General features: G+C 48.4%; 1 protein-coding gene across 2 annotated transcripts in view; it reads right to left on the bottom strand.

Moving 5' to 3' along the window:
- Nucleotides 1-12547: 12547 nt before the first annotated feature.
- The window catches only part of NOL6 (nucleolar protein 6), an 81467-nt gene continuing 71173 nt past the window's right edge, over nt 12548-22841 (bottom strand). Inside the window, exons 22-23 of one of the 2 annotated variants that reach the window (XM_084832815.1) lie at nt 14536-14637; nt 12548-13355 (exon numbers count right to left, since the gene is read on the bottom strand). In XM_084832815.1, the coding sequence (XP_084688941.1) occupies nt 13206-13355; nt 14536-14637 (252 nt within the window). In that variant the 3' untranslated portion in view covers nt 12548-13205. The remainder of the gene's footprint in view (nt 13356-14535; nt 14638-22841) is intronic. The other variant, XM_084832814.1, reaches the window with a different exon arrangement.

The raw sequence follows: 22841 nt of genomic DNA, 5'->3' as shown, positions 1-22841 counted from the left end.
CCAGGTTCAACTCCCAGAATCTCCAGGTAAAGAGGATCTGAGAGGAGCTTTGTCCGAGATCTTGCAGGACCACCACCAGTTAGAGCGGACAGTGCTGGGCGAAGGGGAGCAAGTTCTGGCCTGGTACAAGGCAGCTACAGGAGGTGCTCATTGAGCTGCTGAGAGATTTTATTACATTCTGTGGTATACAGCTGCTACAGATAGATGATAGATAGATAGATAGATAGATAGATAGATAGATAGATAGATAGATAGGGAGCCAACTCTTCACCAATGCAACATGACCTCTCATCACACCTTTTCAACTCCCCAAGGTCCAAAGACGCCTTTTGGAGTGCTCTGCCACAGGCCCGTGCCAATGAATCAGATTCACGTTGAATGTGATAACTCATCAAATGCACATTATATAACAACACCCCTTTGCTCCATCCCTGTGATGACCTAATTGGGATTGCACAACCTGTTACATAAAGCACAGGTCACGGCCCATCCAGACAGCTCTGGAAGCCATTATGTAAAGCCAGGAACAGACTGAAAGAAGACACCTCAGCCAGGGGGAAAGGAAGGAGCGGGAAGGGGAATTGCTCAAGGCAAGTTCTACCTCCTCACAGCCTGCCGGCCCAGAACACTGCTGCAGAGAGGAGTGGATTGCTAGCAAAGGGGCTGAGTTGCCTGGGAACGCAGTCAGTGTTCTTAGCATCCCATGGCGAGCCCACACCATGGAACCGCTTGACAGGAAAAACAAAACCGGAACTGTGTCATTTGCTTGAGTCTAGCTGGTGTCAGACTAGTGTCCAAGGAGTAGAATTTCTTGAAGGCATTATTGTTGCTGTTAGCATCTGATTCATATACCACCCTTTAGGGCACAATTGCACCTTCAAAGTGGTGCACAAGATTCCATAGATCATCATCATCCCATTAAAATCACAGTACACCCCCCTAAATTTGAGCAGGAGTAGTTAAAACAGCAAGGAATAAGAGGAGCAGCAATTCATAAAAGGAAGTCTGAATCAAAACATGTTTTTAAGTTGCATCTTGAAAGTTTCCAAAGGTGGGGCCACTCATATTTCCTGGGGAAGAACATTCCATACCTTTACGGCCACTGCCAAAAAGGCCCTGTCTTTTGCCATGGCCCCTTTGCTAGGGGGTATTAATTTTATTTTATTTTATTGTTACATTGATAACCGCTTAGGGAATTTATTTATAACCACTTATGGATTTTATTATATTTAGCGGTATCTAAATATCATGAACAAAAAAATCAATTCTGCCTTTTCCTCCAAGGAGCCCAAGTCAGCATACATGACCCTCTTCCTCTCCATTTTATCCTCACAATAACCCTGTTAGGTTGAGAGTCAGTGATTGGCCCAAAGTCACCCGGGAGCTTCATGGCCGAGTGAGGACTAGAACCTGAATCTCCTGATTCCTAGCCCCAAACTCTAACCATTACACCACACTGGCTCTGGGCTGGAAAATGGTAAGAATGTCATCCTCCCACCCTCTCTCAGCTGGAACTGTGGCTGAAGACTGATTTAAGAATCAGGGAGTCTCCAATTCAAAAGTTACCTCTGTAAGTACTGCGGCAGTGGCCTCCGGTAAGCCCCTCTCATTCATTTTCAGCCCCCATCTGCAATAGGGTGGTAATGCTACTTCCAGAAATGTTACCAGTTGTTCTAAGCACTGGGGAAGATGGCACCATTTTGGGAAGCCTATGCAGAAGAGCATAAGGGCCTTTTTTGGTGATGTCACCCAGAATTTGGGACAGCTTCCAACCTGGCCCCATCCCAACTTGCAATTCTGGTGGGCAGAAAATGCCGTTCTATTTCAGTTGGTATTTTCTTGATGCTGCTTTTAATTAAGGTCCGAGGGCTGCTGTTTTTGATCTTCAGATTGTTGTTTCAGATGCTTTTGTTGATATTCGTTTCACTGTTATTTATGTTTGTTGGTTTCCCCTAGCCATCTCGGTGATACTGCGGCACTTAGCCCACTCCTCTACATGGGGTGAGAAGTTCCAGGGCTGCAGCGCTTACCCTTTGGAAGGAGGTTTTCATGGGAGGCTTATTGGCATTTTGTAATATTTCTGTTTATGCTGGCTGTGCATAGGTGTGCAAAAATAGACAGGTCCCTGCCCTCAAGGATCATACAATTTAAACCAGAGAATGGGGAAACAGGTGAGAGAGAGGTATGAGAGACAAAAGAAGAATGTGGCCAAATGCGGTGAGACATTCTGTGAAATGGAATTTGAATGTCCATAATATTTGTCCTCCTCCATAATGAATGGGTTCATAAATGTCTCCAGCTCTTTCCTAGTGGCAACTGGCCAGCTAAGGAGAGAATAACAAGCCAAGTTGTAATTCCCCTGTTAGGGCTGGCTCACCGATTAAAGTATTTAGGAATAAATACAATACTTTTCATAATAAGGTGGACATCCAGTTATGGCTACATGCTTCTTCTTCTCTCCATCTTGCATGAGAGCCCTGAGAGACATCCGTCTGTGCTGTCACATCTGTGCCAATTATGTCCAGCAATTTAGGGTGGCCAGGTATCCTCTTTTACAGACGATAGCCCTTTATTTGAAGAGGCAAATTCGGTGGCGCGGCAGGGGTGAGTGAGGGCTGCAAAGAAGGTCAGGAGGGGCACACGCAGCCCGCTTTACGCATAGGGTGGCCACTTGTGACTCACCAAAAAAGAGGACACCAATTCGCATAACATTTGCATATGCTAATGTGTGTGTGTGTCAATTTAGATGCCAATTTAGAAATAACTATTATGATTTAAATAGAAATGCAGCACATCTGACCAGGTGACCATCTGACCATCTGCTCTCCAGATGCTGTTGATGGGCAGCTTCGAAGCCCAGCTCTTCCTTCTGATGGTTCTTTATCTTTAAACTGGACTTGGACTGGACAGCCTTCCAAACAGAGGATAGCCATCTGGCAGCCCTTCAGACAGAAGACTTTTCTCTCTAAAAGAGGACACCTGGCCGACGCACGTGGAGTTTGAAAAGGTATTTGAAGGGAGTAGGAAGGGAGCATCATGGAGGTCCACTGCCTCTTTGAGCTTGTTAACTAATTCCTGAATTGATCTGACGTGCTCCTCTGACCCACCTCAAGGCCCAGTCTGGCTCAGGGGCCACTCACACAAACAACGGGAAACAGGAGATGTGTCCACATGGAGCAGAATGGGCCTGTGGACCTTACTGCCGCAGGATGTTCTGGTGGGCCAAGACCAACCCCCAGCTCTACTTATTCAGCCTAATGTATTGTACGCTGCCCAGAGAAGTTCAGTTATCGGGCAGTTTGAAAGCAGAGTAAATAAATAAATGCCATTCATTGTGGATTTATTTCCCAACTAACACCAGTCTTGAGTCTCTATCAGTGCCCATGCAAAGAGCTTCTCCGTGTGCCTGTGGGCCGATGAGCAGGCAGGGCATTGTTTGCTTGCTTGCTTGCTTGCTTTTAACATAAGCTAAAGTTTACTCACTGACTGGCCTGATGAATGGGATCAGATTCCAGGAGCGATAAATGGAGGAGCGCTGGGCGAAGGGACACAGGACCCACTGCACAATCTTGCTCCCCTTGAACGTCCAAGCACACCTCCTCACATACCTGGCACAGGAAGGAAAGTGAGTCCTTGTCTCTTTGTCTGTATTCAACATACAAATTGAATTGCCTGGGAAGAAACAGGTCATTTCTCCCTCCTACCGGTGGAGCAGGAAACGCGGGCTGAGTGAAAAAGTAAAAGTGTGGAAAGTGATTCCCAGGGGATTTGACTTCGGTTCCACACTTGCTCTGTGAGCGGAATAGTTGTAATACCTTCACACTGTAAGGGATGAGTGGGAGATGAAGCACTCAAGGCTGCAGCTCCAACCAGCAAATGAGCAAGTTGAGGAATGTATTACCTCGGGATGTGCCGACAGCCACTAGTGTAGAGGGCTTTAAAAGAGATTAGAGAAATCACCTTAAGGAGAAATTGGTCTCCCGATAGCTATTAGCCCTGTTAGCCAAAATGGAACCTCCACGATCAGAGGTGGCCTACCACTGAATACTAGACACTGGAGACAAAGGCAGGAGAAGGCTATCACTACATGTGTGCGCTACATGCAGTGGAGGCTGGTGGCTCCGATGCCATTGGAGGGCCCCCGCGGGCACCGTGTTGAGGACCCCTGGTCTAGAGGGTCCTATCCGTGTTTAAGGTGGAGAAACAGCTTCAATTTAAAATTTAACAATTTAAAATTGTTTGACGATTTAAATTTAGGCTGCTGCTTATATTGCCCTGCCCCACTCCAGAGTCCCCTTTCAACCATCACCCCAGAATTATTGGTGCCGTGGTGGGACCATCCCAGAGAGAATCATCTGTTAGCATTTGTTTGTGGGAAAGGACATTCCCTGTCAAAGTCCCTTGATAGAGGGGCCCATCCCAAGCACCGGGTCTGCTACTGGCAAAGGGCAGCAAGGACCAGCTTGCAGGCTGCTTTTTCAAGAGAAGCCCTCCCCTGAAAGCCAATAAGCCCCTCCCAGCCAAGCACGTTGGTCAATGCAGGATGCTCATGGCTGATGGAGCAGACCGCCTTCACTGAGCAGCATGGCATTTTGACGTGATGTGATATGAAAGTTCCTATCTAATGCTGGATGAGTGATGGTTCATTTTCCCAGGCAAGTCCTCACTTGATACTGTGATGATCCAGCATGCGCCAGCCAACCCAACCTTAGAACGGTGCTCTTTTGAATGTGAACAGCTCAGTTCCTAGGAATCCAAAATCTGCATCCAATAACACTCTTTCTCCCTTCGGAATTAATTGCTCCAGGCAAACATCACCCTTTCCTCCAATTCTTCTCTCGGGACCCTGGTGATCCTGACAATTTCTTACTACATTTTTCCATCTCCTCTCCGTTCACCCAGTGTGCACCTCCTCTCGTTAAAAACCCTTGCTGCGTACCCCTTCCTACGCAAGCAGGGATAATAACAGGAGAGGTTTTTATGAACATTCGTTGCAAGCCTCTTGCGCATAAAAGGCTCCCACTGTAGGTGGTAAAAGGCCATAATCAGAACAGGGCAATTCCTTTTCAAGATGGTGCCAACTTGTTTGGGTCAGCTGGAAGGAAGTAGCACAGCTGTGGCTCCAGCCCACAGATGCTGATCTTTTGAAGAGCTCCTTCACCTCACCCATCCCCACCTCCCAAGTCTAGCATCATTCCCTGAGGTCCCAGTGGTTTCTGGGAAGGAATAGATGTCTATTCCACAGTACTACAATGTTGGGCAGAAGCTAGGCATTGGAAGACCACTGGGCCAGTTTCTAATGGATCCATGCATGGATATGGAGCAACACAGCTAGCTGCATTTTTGGACTCTCCTGTGAGTCATGGGCTATAGGGACTGTCATTATGAGAACGAGCACTTCAAAATGTACCACTGTGCCACTGGTTATGAGTTGAGGAGGATGTCTGAATCCCCTGTGAAAATTCCATGAGTGAGGCAGGGTGATGGCATCACAAAAGCCTTTCCTGGAAGCCCACTCAGTCTGGAACCTTTCCCAACTTTCCTTGGAGACACTGGGAGAAGGAAACGAGGTCAGTCAGCCCAGCCCAAATGTCAAACAAGCATTGCCACTGCAGGAGGATGTAAATGGCCAGGGGATGCCGGAAATGGCTGCCATCACCTCCCCAGCATCACTCTGCCTTGCTATCTTGCCACCTTTTGAAAAGCAACAAGAGGTCAATTGAGGCCCCAGTTCTTGGGATTTTTTCTAGTTCCTGCTGTAGCACTGGGCCAGAAATTCAGGAGAATTCCCTCCAGTTCAGGAGGCGTTTAGAATCTCCCCCACCACTTTCTTGCTACAAAAGTCTTGTTCCTGTACAGTCAGTTTTGCAGTTGTAAATTATGACGCGCAGGCGCTCATTATGACAGGCCCAATAGTCACATCCCCAAGGAGAGTCCAAAAATGCAGGTAGCTGTGTGAACCCATCTCTCTCTCTATTAGATATGTCTTTTGCAGGGTTGTTGTTGTTGTTGTTTTGGTAAAGGGAATGGGTCCTAACTGGCTATTCAAGACCAAGCCATCCCAAAATACTTTGTATTACAACTAAGGAAGTTCGAGAAATCCACAAGGAATTCAAATGAGATCTGTTTTCTGTGAATCTAACCTGTGGATTCCACAGCAAACAGCCTTTTTCCTTGTTGCATGGACTTGGGGACCAGGTTTTTTTACTTTTGGGAGGGATGTGCGCAAGTGTGCATTAGCGCCAATGCACGCATGTGCAAGTGTGCATTTGCACAAGTGCACATTTGCAAACGAACTAAATTCTCATGCAAAAAATCCAATTCTGTCAATTATCAGACAACGGAATGAAGGACATCTGACAATCCACAAAACACAGACAGAACAGATTTAACAAAATCTGTACATCCTTAATTACAGCAGGGACGGTTCACAACAATATGTCATTGCTGGGAAACATCCATTTTCCCGCCAGCTACTGTGAGGATCTCAGCTAAACCTAAAGGGAACAAGGCAGCCTGGGGTGGGCAGCAGATGATGTCATCATCCCTGCTAATCAAAGAGTCCCGGTGCTTCAGTCCTGCGAGCTCTGCTTCCACTACTCCCCTGAGCACAATCTACCTTTGCAACATTTTGCCCATACTGAAACCCCCGCTTGCTTTGGCCTGCAGATGAAATGGTGGGACTGAGGGCATGGGGGCTGGGGGCTCCTAGGTTTCAGTCAGAGCCGGTCAGAATTCCAAGGGAGCTCACACCTTAGATGGCTCCTTTAGACTTCTGACTGGTTCTGACTGAGCCCCGAAGCAGATTCACCACCCCACGGACATTGGAGCCCCCAGCCCCCACTGGACTGATGCTATTATACACCCCTTCTCCCAGCAAGTGAAAGACAATGCAGGTCTGGGAACCCATGTCTGAGTAAGTTTGAGCATTGAGCAGGGGGTTGGACTCGATGGCCTTGTCGGCCCCTTCCAACCCTACTATTCTATGATTCTATGACTTTATGCAGTTCAGTGATGGAGGGGAGGGGAGGTGGAGGGGAAAAAAATCCACAGAGGGACAAAAATGTGTTAAAATGATGGCCTTAACTAGAAGGCTTGAGAGTTGGGTAGAATGTGTCATATGTCTGAGATTAAGGGCGGAGTTCCCAGGGGCGAGCAAGGGGTTTGACAGGGGATGAAACCCTGGTAAGAGAGCAGTGAATTATTCCAGGAGATCTCACTGCATGATAGAAACACCGCACCACAATATCTTGCACCATCAGGGAGAGGGCTTGGATGGAGTCCTTCTCTCTAGCATGCTAGTTTTCTATGTGCATGGATTTGGAAGAAAAGTTTTGCATGGAGGGGCCTTCAGCCACAGGAGCTCCAGCTGCAGTCTGACGTGCTGTTGCTCAGACACCAGTCGAGACACCTGGCCAGCAAGCGCCTGGCGTTAACTGCCCCTTGTGGGCTTTCAGTTGCAGACCCCACTTCTGAGCCACTAACTGGTCCGTCTTCTTTTATCCTCAGCAGGTGGAGTTCAAGTAGAAAACTGTACAGCAGCTCAGGCTGAAACAAAAGCGCATCGTTTGCTGCCGCTTTCTCAATTATAAAATAAACATTTGAGGACAGGCACCTTTTTAGTCGTGCCAATGAAGCCAGCACACAATCCGAACGGGGCACAGCCTTGAAATGCTGCAGAACGTCCTAGCTGCACTCCCACGTTGTCGTCGATATTGCAAAGGATCCTAGTTTGTGCCACTCCGAGTGTGTTGGGCAGGTGCGTGGGGTGCCAAAAGAACGGGGTGGGGGCGCAGAGGCATCAGTTTTCACACCTCCTTTGCCATGGGTGTGTACGTGGAGAACAGTGGCGTGGTGGACGCAGGGCTTGCAGGGACGCCGCACTGGCACCTTTTGATTCGAAGGGACACCAATAGCATCTACCCGCCCCCCCACTCACACACGTCTCTCTGAGTTTAGCTGCAATCCTCAAAGTAGCTGCGGGGGATGAAGTCTCCCAGCAGCAATATATGGTTCCCTGGTGTAATGAAGACCCATTAGCTTTAGACAAGACCTGCTCCTGGTGGTCATAAAAACTGCCAGATTGATACGGATCGACACAGCAGCCTGACTCTCCTTGGGGGCATGGCTATGAGGACTGCCATGGGGAGCGCCTCCGCTTTGAAACTGAGGACTACCCCACTGTGTGAGGGAGCTACAGGGACTATTCCAAAGTATAGGGGGCGCTCCCCATGGCATCCTGTTAGGCTTGTTGGCACCCATCAGATTTTGCATCCGGTCTTCTCCAACCTGGTGCCCACCAGGGGTCTTGGACTTTAACTCCCATCAGCCCCAGCCAACATGGCTGTGGTCAGGAATGCTGGGAGTTGTAGTCCTAACACATCTGGAGGTCACTAGGTTGCGGGAGGCTGCCAGGGGTTGAGCGTTAGGTCTGAAGAGAGGCAGCATTAAACTGACTCTTTCAGCCCTGCAAACGAAACAGGCTGTTCCAGAGATTTGCCATTTCCTCCTCGCCTGTTCAGCGGAGATGGCATTAAATCTGTCAGAAAATCCAAACCGAATAACTCAGCCAGGCAATTAGACATGCCAAGGCAAACCATGAGAACCGCCATCACTGTCAAGCTGGTGTTTGCAAAAAGTCTTTGCGGGGGGAGCGGCAGCATTTCTTGCTGGAGTTGACCTCCACGGAAAATTTGCTTTTGATAGATTTACTGCAGGTTCATTAGCAATGAGTAAGTGTGTGCCCACTGTTAGCAGGGCTTTGGGGTAAATCTTGGTTCCCTTTGTTTGCCATGCACACCTTCTGGTGCACGGTTTAGTAACGGGGTTACTAGTTTTGCACGTTTACTAGCCAAATTGCTACGAGAGGTTGGTGTGTGTGTGCGTGTGCGCGCGCACTCACACAGAGGTGGAGGCCAGTGTATTGCAAAGTTATTGTGTGTGTGGGGGGAGTCATTGTGCGCTCTGCACACAGAGACAACTGCGCATCTGCCCCCTTCCCCCGGGGTCACGCAGCGTTAGGGGCAGCGGGCAAGGCTTGTTCCTATTGCAACGTTATGCCCAAGGCTGGGCAATCCTGTCATTTCCCCCTGAATAATGAAATGGCACCTCTATGGGAGAATTAAAAGGTGTGGACTAAACCTGGCACTTGTTCCAAGTGTTTGCTGTGTGTGCATGTGCGTGCGCGTGTCATGCGTGCGTGTGTGTGTGTGGTGGCGAACCAGCACCACAGATTGCAGCCTATTCACTTTGTTGCCGAAGAACTTCAACTGGAGCATGTCTATGGCTTTAATGCACTTCTCAGCAATCACAGGCATAGAATCTCTGCTTTATAAGTGTATATTTAAAAAGCAAGCTTCTAGTCCTTAAGGCTGCAGAGATAAGTCTCGAAAGCATGGGCAATGCTTGGTAAGACCAAACAGGTCAGGAAAAAGTGTTTGCGTCCGAGGATGAGCAGTGTTTCTAGTGTTCAGCAGAGGGGGGTTTCCGTGTCCTGCTCCTCTCTTGTGATTAGCAGCAGCAGACTAAATTATGCAAATCAAGCTTGCATACACAGCTCCACTTAATTCCCATCACGCACAGGATTCGACTTTTCCTGGTGCAGAATGTCATCACCTTGACACAGAAGTGATACAATACTGTGCATACAGTATCTTCCCGTTCTTCTTTCGTTTTTTCTCACAGCTCCTTCGGAAGAGAGATTTCAGAGGCTGTATCCTCTCAGCAGCAACCCCGTGAGCTTCATAGCCAAGCAGAGATATGAACCTAGTCCCATATCGGCTACCTGGGCATTCTAGCCATCTAGCTGTCATTAACAGGGGGGAGTAGAACCAGATTCCGTTCTGAAAAGTTCTACTTGATTTCATCCTGTTTTGCCAAAACTTTGATGTGGATTGAACCCTTACGACAACCCTGTAAAGCAGACCAGTGTTATTATCCTCAGATTGTGGGGTGGGTGGGGGAGAGTGGCTGAGGTGGATAATGAGGTCATGGCAGAGGTGAGACTCGAACAAGGCGAAGTAGCCAGATTCATGGCTCAAGCTAGACGTTGCTCGCTGAGTTTGGTTCTTCCAAGGTCTATTTTGCCATCTGCCATTTATAAGCCAATGGGGCCCATGGCTATCGGTTCTCAGGCCAAGACAGAGCCTCTCCTCCCTTTATTCCCATTTCTGATGCTGTTTGTCTTTTGCAACATCAAGGCCACAGGACATCGCCAGGAAGCGCTGCCTCCTGCCCCAGAGGCATTTCCTGGTCCCGCTGAATTTTTAAAAGGGTTAATAAAAAAGTTATATTTGGACCCGTTTAACAGCTTCTGTTTGCACTTAGCGTATATTTAAACACGCTGCTCCCTCACCAGTTTCTTACGGTGGGAAGGAGAGGGCACGATCCTACCTACCGTCTGCTGCACAAGGCCAATAAATAAATAAGTACACAAATAGGTCAAGACAGGTGACCTTCTGCAGGTGCAACGTTGTGGTGATGGACGAGGGCAACAAAATAGCCAGGCCATGTTGCAATCCTGCTTTCCCCAACCTGGTGCCCTCCAGATGTGTTGACTGTAACTCCCATCATTCATAGCCATCATGGCCCGCTGGCTGGGAATGATAGGTCTTGCAGTCCAACACAATGGCGATGGCCACCACTTTGGATGGTCTCAAAGGGGACAAATCCATGCAGGATACGGCTAGCAATGGCTACTAGACTTGATGGCTATGTGCTACCTCCAGAATTAGAGGCAGTGCACCTATGTACACCAGCTGCTGGGGAACATGGGCGGGAGGGTGCTGCTGAGCTCGTGTCCTGCTTGTGGGTTTCCCACGGGCAGCTGTTGGCCACTGTGTGAACAGAGTGCTGGACCAGATGAACACTTGGTCTGATCCAGCACGGCTCTTATGTTCTTAACACATCTGGAGGGCAGCAGGTTGGGAAGACTGCAGTATTGCAACAACTGAGGGCAATGCAACCCACAAGCGCAGGGCTTTCCCCCTTACTTCCAATCCCAGTGCTTTTGGGATGGAAACAGAAGGGACTTAGGAGACGCTCTTTCTGCATTCCATTGCTTTTTGTGACAGTGTCTGTTTGGCAGGAGCAGCACACTGGGAGATGGTGTCCTGCTGCTGCCAGCTCCATAATCCAGTTCCTGTTTAGCAAAAAAGGTAAAAAGGTAAAGGTGTCCCCAACCAGTCGTGTCCAACTCTAGGGTGTGGTGCTCATCCCCGTTTCTAAGCCGAAGAGCCAGCGCGGTCCGAAGATGCTTCCGTGGTCGTGTGGCCGGCATGACTGAACACCGAGGTGCACGGAACGCTGTTACCTTTCCCGCCGAGGCAGTACCTATTTATCTACTTGCAATGTCTTGCTTTCGAACTGCTAGGTTGGCAGGAGCTGGGACTGAAGACGGGAGCTCACTCCGTCACGCCGCACTCGGGTCTCGAACTGCTGACCTGCCGACCTTCCAGTCTGCAGTTCAGCGTCTTAACCACTAAGCCACCGCGGCCCCCTCATGTCTCATGCTTCTATTAATGCAGCCCAAAATAGCACTGGCCTTTTTTGCAGATACATCACATTGTTGGCCCATATTCCGCTTGTGATCGACAACAATTCCAAGATCCTTCTCGCTTGTAGTGTTGTTGAGCCAAGTATCCCCCATCTTGTAACTGTGCATTTGGTTTCTTTTTCCTAGGTGCAGAACTTGGCATTTATCCCGATTCAATGTCATTCTCTTGTTTTCTGCCCAGCGCTCCAGTCTATCCAGATCACTTTGAATTTTGTTTCTGTCTTCCAAAGTATTAGCTATCCCGCCCAATTTTGTGTCATCTGTGAATTTGATCAGCATTCCCTGCACCACCTCCTCCAAGTCATTAATAAAAAATGTTGAAGAGCACTGGGCCCAGGACTGAGCCCTGCGGTACCCCACTCGTTACCTCTCCCCAGTTTGAGAAGGTCCCATTGAGAAGTACTTTTTGAGTCCGATTCTGTAGCCAACTGTGAATCCACCGGATCGTTGTTTCATCTAGCCCACTTTGAGCTCGTTTGCTCATCAGGATATCATGGGGCACTTTGTCGAAAGCTTTGCTGAAGTCGAGCTATATGATGTCTACATCATTCCCACAGTCCACAAGGGAGGTGACTTGATCCAAAAATGAGATCAGATTTGTCTGGCAGGATTTGTTCTTGACAAATCCATGTTGGCTTCGAGTAACCACGGCATTGTTGTCAAGGTGCTTCCAGATGGATTGCTTTATCATCTGCTCCAGAATTTTCCCTGGGATTGATGTCAGACTGACTGGTCTGTAGTTCCCAGGTTCCTCCTTTTTACCCTTTTTGAAGATAGGGACAACATTAGCCCTCCTCCAGTCATCTGGCACTTCCCCCGTCCTCCATGATTTCTCAAAGAGAATAGACAGAGGTTCTGAGAGTTCTTCTGCCAGTTCCTTCATTACTCTAGGATGCAGTTCATCTGGCCCTGGAGATTTGAACTCATTCCAAGTAATTAGGTGTTCCTTGACCATATGCCTATTGATCTCAAGCTGCAATCCTGCCCCTTCAGCCTGTACTTCGCCTTTGCCAGCGGGGTCATAGACCCTCTTTTGAGAGAAGACTGAGCCAAAGTAGGAATTGAGCACCTCTGCCTTTTCTTTGTCATCTGTTATTGTTTTGCCATCCTTATTTAACAGCTGAACAACCATTTCTTTCCTCTGCCTTTTACTATGCAGTCTTTTACTGTCTTATCCCATTCCTTTCTCTACAAGTTTGCTGTTGCCTTTGAAAAGAAAAAATCTGGTTCCCCTCCCTGTCCCTGCCTTTTAACTTTGCTTTTCTCAAACCATTTAATGACTGGGAGGGCAGACATCCCAATAATGAGTATCATGCATGTTAACCCAGAGCTCAATAAGCTTTGGAGAAAATATTTTACACCTTGAGTGCTTTCGGAAGGAAGTTTTAATTAGAATTCCACTCGATGAATAAAGAGCAGCTCTGAGGCAAAAAGGATTTAATAGCGTTTCTACAGTAACAGTGTCCTTTATGAGAGATGTCGGGGTTATCTAAACTGGACGCGTCTACAGGGTGAAACAGGATGGAGCAAAGTTTCTGTGTAATAAAAATACCTTTCCTGTAAGATAATTCTAAACAGAAAAGTTATGGGTGAGAAAAACACCTTGAGCAACCACAGCAACACTTTAGACAGAGCAGAGTCCTGGAGGGTTCTAAATGGACCATTTCTCTGTACGAGCCTCCACTGATTTGACCAGTCCTTCTCCTAAGATCTCGAAGTCTTCCAAAATGGCCTCCACATTGGGAACTGTCAGGGGCTCGGTGCTGAGGGCTGATACCATCCTTCCCTTCATGTTGGACACCTGTGATGGAAGTAACAGATACAAACAAAAGGATTTAGGCTATGGCTCAACTCAAAGGTCACACAAACCATGGTTGGCACTAACCATAGTTTAGAATACCAAACCATGAGACTGAGGTTTTGAACAGACAGACAAACCACGGTTTAGAATGAGCAGCTTTCCCCAACCTGGTGCCCTCTGGCTGTGCTGGACTACAGCTCCCATAATTACCTGGCTGGGGATTATGGGAACTGAAGTCCAACACAGGTTGGGAAGGATGGTTTAGGGGTATCTGTCTGCTTTTCCATCTGCTCAGCATTCCCAGGGGCCTCCTGAACCACAGAAGGAGTGACAGCCATAACCATGGTTTTTTCAATTCAGACATCACACCAAACCCTGATTAGCACAAACCCTGGTTTGCAGACCTACTTCAAACCAAGGTTCTAGGGTCTTTTCTGAGATGGCACCTGGTTTTTAGAATTCCATCCCCAGAGACACTGGCTGATGTGGACTCCTATTCTGGGCAGGAATTTCTGTGACCTGTACAGTGTCACGATCCTTCCTCCTCCCCCTTTGCAATCAACACACTCCACGATACCAGGCTTCACTCACTACTTTATTTACAAATGCAAATTCTAGGAAACTCTCAGACTGCAAAGAAAACGGCTAATCCATACAATTACGTATATCAATAGAGGAGCCGAGGTGAAATTCAGAGAAGATGCCGGCAGTCTGAGCAAGACGTTCTCGGCCAGACTAGCTTCGCAGGGATGCCCCTCCCTTAAGGCGGCTCCCTCCTACATAGGCTTTCACGCATAGCCAACCTGGCGGAGCATCTGAGCTCCGCCTCTAACTTTTCCCGCTTCACTCTGCGATGGACCCTGGCATCCCTCCAGTCACGCCCCTCACTCTCCTCCTCCCCCGAGACCTGGGTTCTCATGGAGGAGGAAAGGGGAGGGGGGCGTTGAGGCTGAGCCGTCTGTATGCCAAGGTCTTGGGTCTACGGCAAGGCCTTGCCGTATCTGAGCTCACTGGGGAGGGAGCCTCCCCCTCTTCTGGCTGTTCCCCTTCTGAGTCTGAGCTGCTAGACATCTCCACACGCTCAGATCCATTCCTGGCATGCAGGTCCTTGCCCGCAGCTGGCCCTGCAGCAGTGGCAATGAAGGAGCAAGGGGCTCAAATCCCAGGGTTGAGACCTCACCTTGAAAGGCTGCGGCTCGAAGGCAGGAGGCTTCCAGAGGACTCCGATGACCTCTCCTCCATGCTTGTCGTGGAAGAACAGGGCAAGGTCACTGAAGGCGTCCTGCAAGGTTCAAAGTTGACTGGGGTTACGCCTGGCCACCAAAGACGCCGCCGTCACCCCAGCGCCAACAAAAGCCTCCACAATGTCTTGGGCCCCCAGTCCTTCTGCTTCCGACAGCCTGTTCCATCGAACAATCTCACACTTCTGCCCCAACTTGCCATGGAATGACCCACCAATTCCAGTTACCAGGAAGAGGCGACTATGGTTCTTGAGGAGCAGAGCGCTGACGTCTGTTTTCAATGGATTTCTTCAAGGAGACTTCAACACTTGGGACTATTTATTATCACATTTCTATCCCACCTTTTCTCCTCTTGCAAGGAACCCAAGACCGCTCACATAGTTCTCTTCCTCTTCGTTTTATCCCCACAACGACAACCCTGTGAGGTAGGTTAGGCTGAGCGTCGGTGACTGGCCCAAAGTCCCCCAGGGAGCTTCACGGCCGAGTGGGGACTAGAACCCGGGTCCCTGGAGTCCTAGTCCAAAACTCTAAGTACTACACTTCATTGCTGTAAAGTGGGAAAATCCACCAAGCCAAAGGCCCACATTTCTCTACCTTGATCCTCTTTATTGCCCTCTGCCCCCACCTTGTGGGGAGCATGTAGGGCAGTCAAAGACCTCCTGTTGAACATGGAGATGGGATCAGACAGATGGGCTGGAACAGCCTTCTTTCCTTATAAACTTACATACTTGGCTATATACATGTGAGGTGTGCACTGCTCTTTAAAGAGGAGTCAGTGATGGCTGCTCCCGAGTATGTTCAAAAACAGTCACTGAGAGAGGCCATCACACAGAATAGAAGCAGAGCACATGAACTGCACCTAGGACAGGGGTTTCCAACCTTTTTCAGCCAATAAGCACATCTGGAATTGGGAGAGCGTGTTGTGGGTGCTGTCACAAAATGAGTGCCATAGGGGGCTTGCCCATTCACAAAATGGCCAGTCACAAAACACCCATTTCTCAGAAGGCAAACTGGTGAGGCTAAAAGAAAAATAACTTTCCCCAGAACCTAAGGCAGAGATGTGCCTGAGCTCCAAACCATAAACCCACTTTTTTGGAGACGCAGTTTTCTGCTCCAACATCCATTTCACAGAAGGCAAACTGATGAGGCTTTGACAAACACTAACACACACTATAGGACCGCGGTGGCTTAGTGGTTAAGATGCTGAACTGCAGACCGGAAGGTCGGCAGGACAGCAGTTCGAGACCCGAGTGCTGCGTGACGGAGTGAGCTCCTGTCTTCAGTCCCAGCTCCTGCCAACCTAGCAGCCCGAAAGCAAGAAATTGCAAGTACATAAATAGGCACCGCTTTGGCGGGAAAGGTAACAGCGTTCCGTGCACCTCGGTGTTCAGGCATGCTGGCCACATGGCCACGGAAGCGTCTTTGGACAGCGCTGGCTCTTCAGCTTAGAAATGGAGATGAGCACCACACCCTAGCGTCGGACACGACTGCCTGTGGACACCTTTACCTTTACCACCTTTTTAACACACACTATACCACCCCCCCCTCCCCCAAAGCAGGCAAAACACACACAGCACAGGCAGAACATCCCCATAGCTGGCTACCATGTGGGGAAAGATGCCAGCACTTCACTTTGCTTGTAGCACACTAACCTCCCAGTTAAAACCATTTAAAGTAAAAATAAATTCATCTAACAATCTTTTTAAAAATCAGGAGGGGAAGGGAGTCCAGCAAGGGAGGTGTCTGTAGGTGCATTTGTGCCCGTGGGCACCAACTGGGGACCCACGACCTACGATGTCCCAGGTTCAGTCCTCTGCACTTCCAGGAAAAGCAGCTCAGACTTTGGAGAGCCACTAGACAACGCTGGGTCAGATACACCAATGGTCTGACTTGGTGCATGACAGCTTTCTATGTTTATTGTTGCCTGTGATGCCCGTAAGAGTCAATGAAGGTCTGAAGGGGGTTTCCTGGGCGGCAGGGGAATAGAGCAAAGGAGATGAATGTCTCATGGACATTGACAGAAGAGATTCTACTTATAAAATGAAATAGGTTAGGTATTTAAATAACCAAATGACCGAGCATCAGCAGATTCAGATATATAATCAAGCACATCAATATGCATTAGATCTAGGCTTCAATGAAAAGTTCGAGATGATATTGTGCAGGTGGTATGAAATGGCTGTACAATTGCAGAGAAGGCACAGTAATTTAACTGGTATGCAGTGGAAATGTAAACAGTTTAAATGGGACCTTTTCCCCACATCCGGTAGGAATGCGAGGCTGATCAAAAATACTGGAAGGACATGTTAGCGTGCATCAAGGCTATAACTGGATATGAGGTTCTACCAGCACCGCTGACATTTTTGCTTAGGTATGTGAAACTGATCCGAACACAGACTCCTAGTCTCCAATTTGTCAGCCACAGGTAAGATTTTAATAGCTAAATAATGGAAACAAGATTATTCGTCTAACATGGAGATTTGGAAATGCAAGAACTAGAATATTTTTATTTATTTATTTCATTTCTATACCGCCCAATAGCCGAAGCTCTCTGGGCAGTTCACATAAATATAAAGTTGACGAACAAGTGGAGTTATTTTAAACATCTGCAGAAAGAAAAAGAAAGAGCAGTGAGTTCCCCATTGTACACAACTGGTGCAGGCCACAGGAAAACGTTTGCTCAGAAGAAATAAACATAGACTGAATGAGAACTGGGTATATGGAACATCAGCAAGACCTGCAACAAACTGTTGCAGTAGATCCTCAGTTCCTAGCAGGAGTGCATCTATTGAGGATTCCTGCCAGCTATGCTCTCTTCCAGGATACTACAAGCTATTTGTTATTTAACAAATAACAAATTTAACAAGCCAAGTTATTTGAAGGGCCGCCTTCACCCATATCAGCCTGCCCACACTTTAAGATCAGAAAGAGAGGCCCCTCTCACTTGCCCACCTGTGAGAGCAGTCAGGTGGGTGAATACACATGAGAGGGCCTTCTCTGCAGTGGCCCCACACCTTTGGAACAAGCTGCCATCAGAGTTCTGCCTTGCTCCGTCATTGCAGGCTTTTAAGAAGGCTTTGAAAACGTATTATTTTACCTTGGCCTTCTCTTGATATGGCTGCTCTTGTTGCTGGGTTTATTGTTGGCTTTTATTGTTGGCTTTTATTGTTGTTTTTATCACTTTTACTATTTTAACTTTTTATGTATTTTATTGCTGTAAGATGCCTTGATATTCTGGATGATATTCTGGAGGTGACGGACTCGACCTTGGGGAAGCTGGGGGTGGCGACGGCCGACAGGAAGCTCTGGCGTGACTTCGTCCATGAAGTCACGAAGAGCCAGAAGCGACTGACCGAATAAACAACAGCAACAACAAACAAGCTGCCTTAGCAGGGCTTCTGCCCTGAAAGGCAGCCAAGAAATATTTTAAATAAATAAATAAGCAAGCAAGCTGTTAAGAGGCTGAAGCAGACCATTCCACTCTGCTCCTCACCCCTCCCTTCCTCAGTTTTCCATCCCCACCCCACAACTGGCTTCTGAGCATGCTCAGACTTCAAGGTGCGTGTGTTTTGCACAGGGTTTTTTTTGCCACCTTTGAGGGTTTTTTAAAAAAATATATTTTGTACCTTCTGCATATATCAGGGCTCGAACTAAAATGCAAATACTTCCCTCTTGTTTCTCAGCAGCCCCTTGTTGGCTACAGTCCTGTCTGCACTCCACAGCTGTTGAATGCCCTTGCCTGGCAGTGACTTTGCTGTCATTTCGACACCAGGCAAACATCTTCTCTTTCTTATGTTCCCTGGCCTTGAAATCTGTCTTGGTTTTAAACTGTTTTTACTCTCTGCAACTGGTTTTATGCTGTTTTATACTTCAGTTATTGTTGTCATTGTTATTGAGTTTTACCTTGTTTTATTTTTTCACTGTGAACCACTCTGGAGAACTCTGTTATCGGGCAGCCCATGAACACAGAATGAATAACGGAGACTTAAAAAAAGGACACTGTCCTGCTGTGGCTGTAGCAACTCTAAAGGCAGTGGAGTCAGGAAACACTCATGCCTATGGGAGGTTCGCCAGTGGGGTTCAGACTGCAACAGAGGTGGTCAAAATCCCGGCAGAAGTCAGAACACAGGCAGGCAGGCAGGCAGGCAAGGGGGACCAGGCAGCAGCAGCAGCAGCAGTCAAGGTAACAGGCAAGAGGTCCAACGCAGGAAATCAGTCGGGTATACTCTGCGGTCCAGAAGCAGGGTGGTTAGGCAGTCCAGAAGGTCCGGAAACAGTGCATCCATCACAGGGCACGGTTCAGGAGGCAAGGCGCACGGCAGAGGCGGGACGGATGAAGTTGTTCCAACCCTGGCCGGGTTTCTAGTGAAGGCTTTTAAGCCCAAAGCCAGCCAGACCCACCCACAGCTCGGCTGCAGCGTTCAGAGCTCCTTTTCCAGAGCCTTCTCCTGAGGAGCCCCTTTCTCCTGAGGAGGCCTTTTCTGGGGGCGAGCACTCCTTTGCACAGGAGCCCTACTAACCCGTCGCGGGGGGGGGGGGAGGTCAGGGGGCTGCTCAGCCTCTGCCTCAGAGGCAGAGTCCCTTTCTCCTGACAGGGATGGCCCTGCAGCCATTTCCCCCGAGGGCTCAGGCTCCTGCGGGTCTGGCGGCAGTCCCCGGTCTGGGGTACCCTGGGCTTCGGGGGCCTCCGGCTCCTCCTCTGAGGAGGACTCCTCCAGTCGGGGCGTGACAGAAACTGCCCTATACCAAGTTAGTCCACTGCTCCATCTAGTGTAGTGTATCTGAATTGGCAGCAGATCTCCAGGGTTTCAGGCAAGGGTCTTTTGCAGCTGCACCTGGAGATGGCGGGGATGAAACCTGCGACCTTCAGTTTGCAAAGCAGGGGTGCTACAACTGAGCTATGGCCCTTCCCTTATATGACTCTCTCTCATACACATACACGCTGTGTGAGAGTGAGAGTAAGAAACAGAAGAAATATTGTTTGATTCTACTTTTAATGTGCTTTTTAAACCAGTATGGCATATTGGTTAGAGTGTTGGACTAGGGACTCAGGAGGTCCGGGTTCTAGTCCCTACTTGGCCATGAAGCTCACTGGGTGAGTTTGGGTCAGTCACTGACCCTCTGCCTAACCTACCTCACAGGGCCGTTGTGAGGATAAATGGAAAGGAGGATCATGCAAGGTACCTTGGGCTCCTTGGAAGAAAGGCGAGATATAAATGTAATAAATAAATAACAGGTAAATAAACCTTACCTATTGTTGTGATTATTTTTTGCAAATTCATAATAAAAAATTAACAGTGCATAACTCCTAAGCCCTTCAAAAGACAATCTTACACCAATGTTTAGTAATGGCTACATCATCACTCCTACTTTTTCTTTCTCCTTTTATTGGTTTATTGCTTTGGAAAGACACACACACACAAAAGTCACTACAGAGTTAAAATATATCACTAATGTTGACATCACAGTCACAAATAAGTAATATTAAGGAAAAGTCCAAGAACAATTGATTTAAAACATGAACTTCAACAAATGTGCAATTTAGATGTAACTGACTCCAATTAATACATACCATTCTGAACATCTGGGGTGGGCAGAAAGTAGATCTCTAGATGATTTGGACTTCAACTCCCAGAAAACCTTGCCAGCATGATCTGTGTTCGGGACTGCTGGGAACTGAAGTCCAAAACATCCGGAGATCTACTTTCTGCCCACCCCTGCTGTACACTGTGTTATAAATGTTATATTTGCCAATGTTATGACATCATACTTGTTTCTGTGATATACCAGATCAGATTTAACAAAATGCGTGTTGGTAATTAAAATGTGTGTGAGATTTCTTCCAGATCTTTGGTATATCCATTCTTTCTGGTATTAGCCAGTTACCTGCTGATCTGTGATATACAGATGGCACAGAATCTCAAAAATAACCATCCAGAGGCTATTACTGATTTGAGACACACTGGAGCAATGCAGATCAAAAGCTGGCAGGTTCGCATTCCTGTCCTGAGGGAATAACACGGCCCTGGAGCTACGCTCATAAACCTCTTTGGCCTTTTGTGCTATGAGGAAAACAGAGAAGGGGCCAGACTGACGCTGGCCAAGGCATTCCCAGCCAAGGGACGCCCATTCAAACAAGACTTGCTGGGCACATCTTGCCAAACTGGTAGTTACCTAAGCACACACGCACACACAATACCCAGTGCCTAAAAGTGTTTAAAATGAAACTAAGCATAACAGCTCAAAAGTGCCCACCTACATCTAAGTAGATCTGGCTAACACCTGTGGCGGATAACCTCCATGTGCATGAAGACCTACATAAAGTGACGAGACCAGGGGATGGGGAGGAATAAGGTGAAGCTGAACCGTGACAAGACCGAGGTACTTTTGGTGGGAGACAAGAGGAGGTTGGGGGATGTTGACCTGGTGTTGAATGGGGTACGGCTACCCTTGAAAGACCAGGTCCGCAGCCTGGGGGTCATTTTAGACTCCCAGCTGTCCATGGAGGCTCAGGTGTCAGCTGTGAGCCGAACAGCGCTGTATCAACTCCATCTGATACGGTGGCTGCGCCCCTACTGTCCCGACCATCTGCAGTACATGCCCTGGTCTCCTCTCGTTTAGACTACTGTAATGTGCTCTACGTGGGGTTACCCTTGAAGACGGTTCAGAAGCTGCAGCTAGTACAGAACGCGGCGGCTCGCCTGATTAAAGGCAGCCGCCAGCATGATCACATCACTCCAGTGCTGAAGGAGTTGCACAGGTTACCAGTTGTTTTCTGGGCCAAATTCAAGGTGTTGGTTTTGACCTTTAAAACCCTATATGGTTCCAGCCCAGTCTGTCTTAAGGAGCACCTCCAGCAACACCAGACAGGCCGCTTAACAAGATCAGCCTCGGATGGCCTTCTCTCTGTCCCATCAGCCAAGACAGCTAGACTGGTGAGGACGAGGGAGAGGGCCTTCTCTGTGGTGGGCCCCACTCTGTGGAACTCCCTCCCTCGGGAAATCCGCCATGCCCCCTCTTTAATGAGCTTCTGCCATGCATTAAAAATGTGGTTGTTCAGGCAGGCATTTGGGGTGGGTTAGGGTATTTTTAGAAATATGTTTTTAATATGGAATTATTGTTTTAAACTGTTTCTATTATTGTACATCGCCCAGACTGGCTGGGTGACCAGCCAGATGGGCGATTAATAAATTTAACAAACCAACCAACAAACAAAGGGGTGGGCAGAAGGCAGGTCGGGATCTACTGGTAGATCTCTGGGTGATTTGCAGTCGATCGGCAAGGGTTTCTGCCTCCCAATTGTTTAATGACAGCTATTAATTAATTAATTTATTTATTAATGACACCCCCCCCAAGCTGCGGACCTGGTGTTTCAAGGGTAACCATACCCCATTCAACGCCAGGTCAACATCCCCCAACCTCCTCTTGTCTCCCACCAAAAGTACCTCGGTCTTGTCAGGGTTCAGCTTCAGCTTATTCCTCCCCATCCAGCCACTCACCGTCTCCAGACATTTGGACAGGGATTCTACGGCCAAGATTTAAACGAGAGGTAGAGCTGCGTGTTATCTGCATAATGATGACACCGCATCCCAGACCTCCTGATGATAGCCCTCAGCGGCTTCACATAGATGTTAAATAGCATCGGGGAGAGGATGGAACCCTGTGGCACCCCACAAGTGAGCGGCCACAGGTCCGAAACCTCCTCTCCCAGTGCTACCCTCTGGTACCTGCCCGAGAGGATGGACCGGAACCACCGTAATACGGTGTTTCCAATGCCCAGCCCCCCTCCAGGCGGTCCAGGAGGATACCATTGTCAACGGTATCAAAAGCCGCTGAGAGGTCGAGGAGAACAAGGAAGGAGCATTCACCCCTATCCAGAGCCCTCCTCATATTATCCACCAAGGCGACCAAGGCTGTTTCTGTCCCATGCCCAGGCCTGAAGCCCAACTGAAATGGATCTAGATGATCGGCTTCTTCCAAGTGTGCCTTCAACTGCATCGCCACCACCCGCTCAATCACCTTGCCCAAAAAAGGCAGATTCGAGACTGGGCGAAAGTTGTTCAGAACTTGGGGATCCAAGGAGGGCTTTTTAAAAAGCGGTCTTATCACTGCCTCCTTGAGGGCTGATGGCATCACTCCCTCCTCAAGGGAGGCATTCACCACCGCCTTGATCCCCTCACCCAGCCTCTCTCTGCACCTCATAATGAGCCAAGATGGGCAAGGATCAAGTAAGCAGGTGGTCGGC

Source organism: Heloderma suspectum, chromosome 2 (assembly GCF_057233095.1).
Source record: "Heloderma suspectum isolate Gila_16-S chromosome 2, 16-S_ref, whole genome shotgun sequence".
NCBI classification, from domain to species: domain Eukaryota; kingdom Metazoa; phylum Chordata; class Lepidosauria; order Squamata; family Helodermatidae; genus Heloderma; species Heloderma suspectum.
The sequence above is the reverse complement of the archived record's forward strand: the minus strand, read 5'-3'. Positions and strand labels throughout refer to the sequence as shown.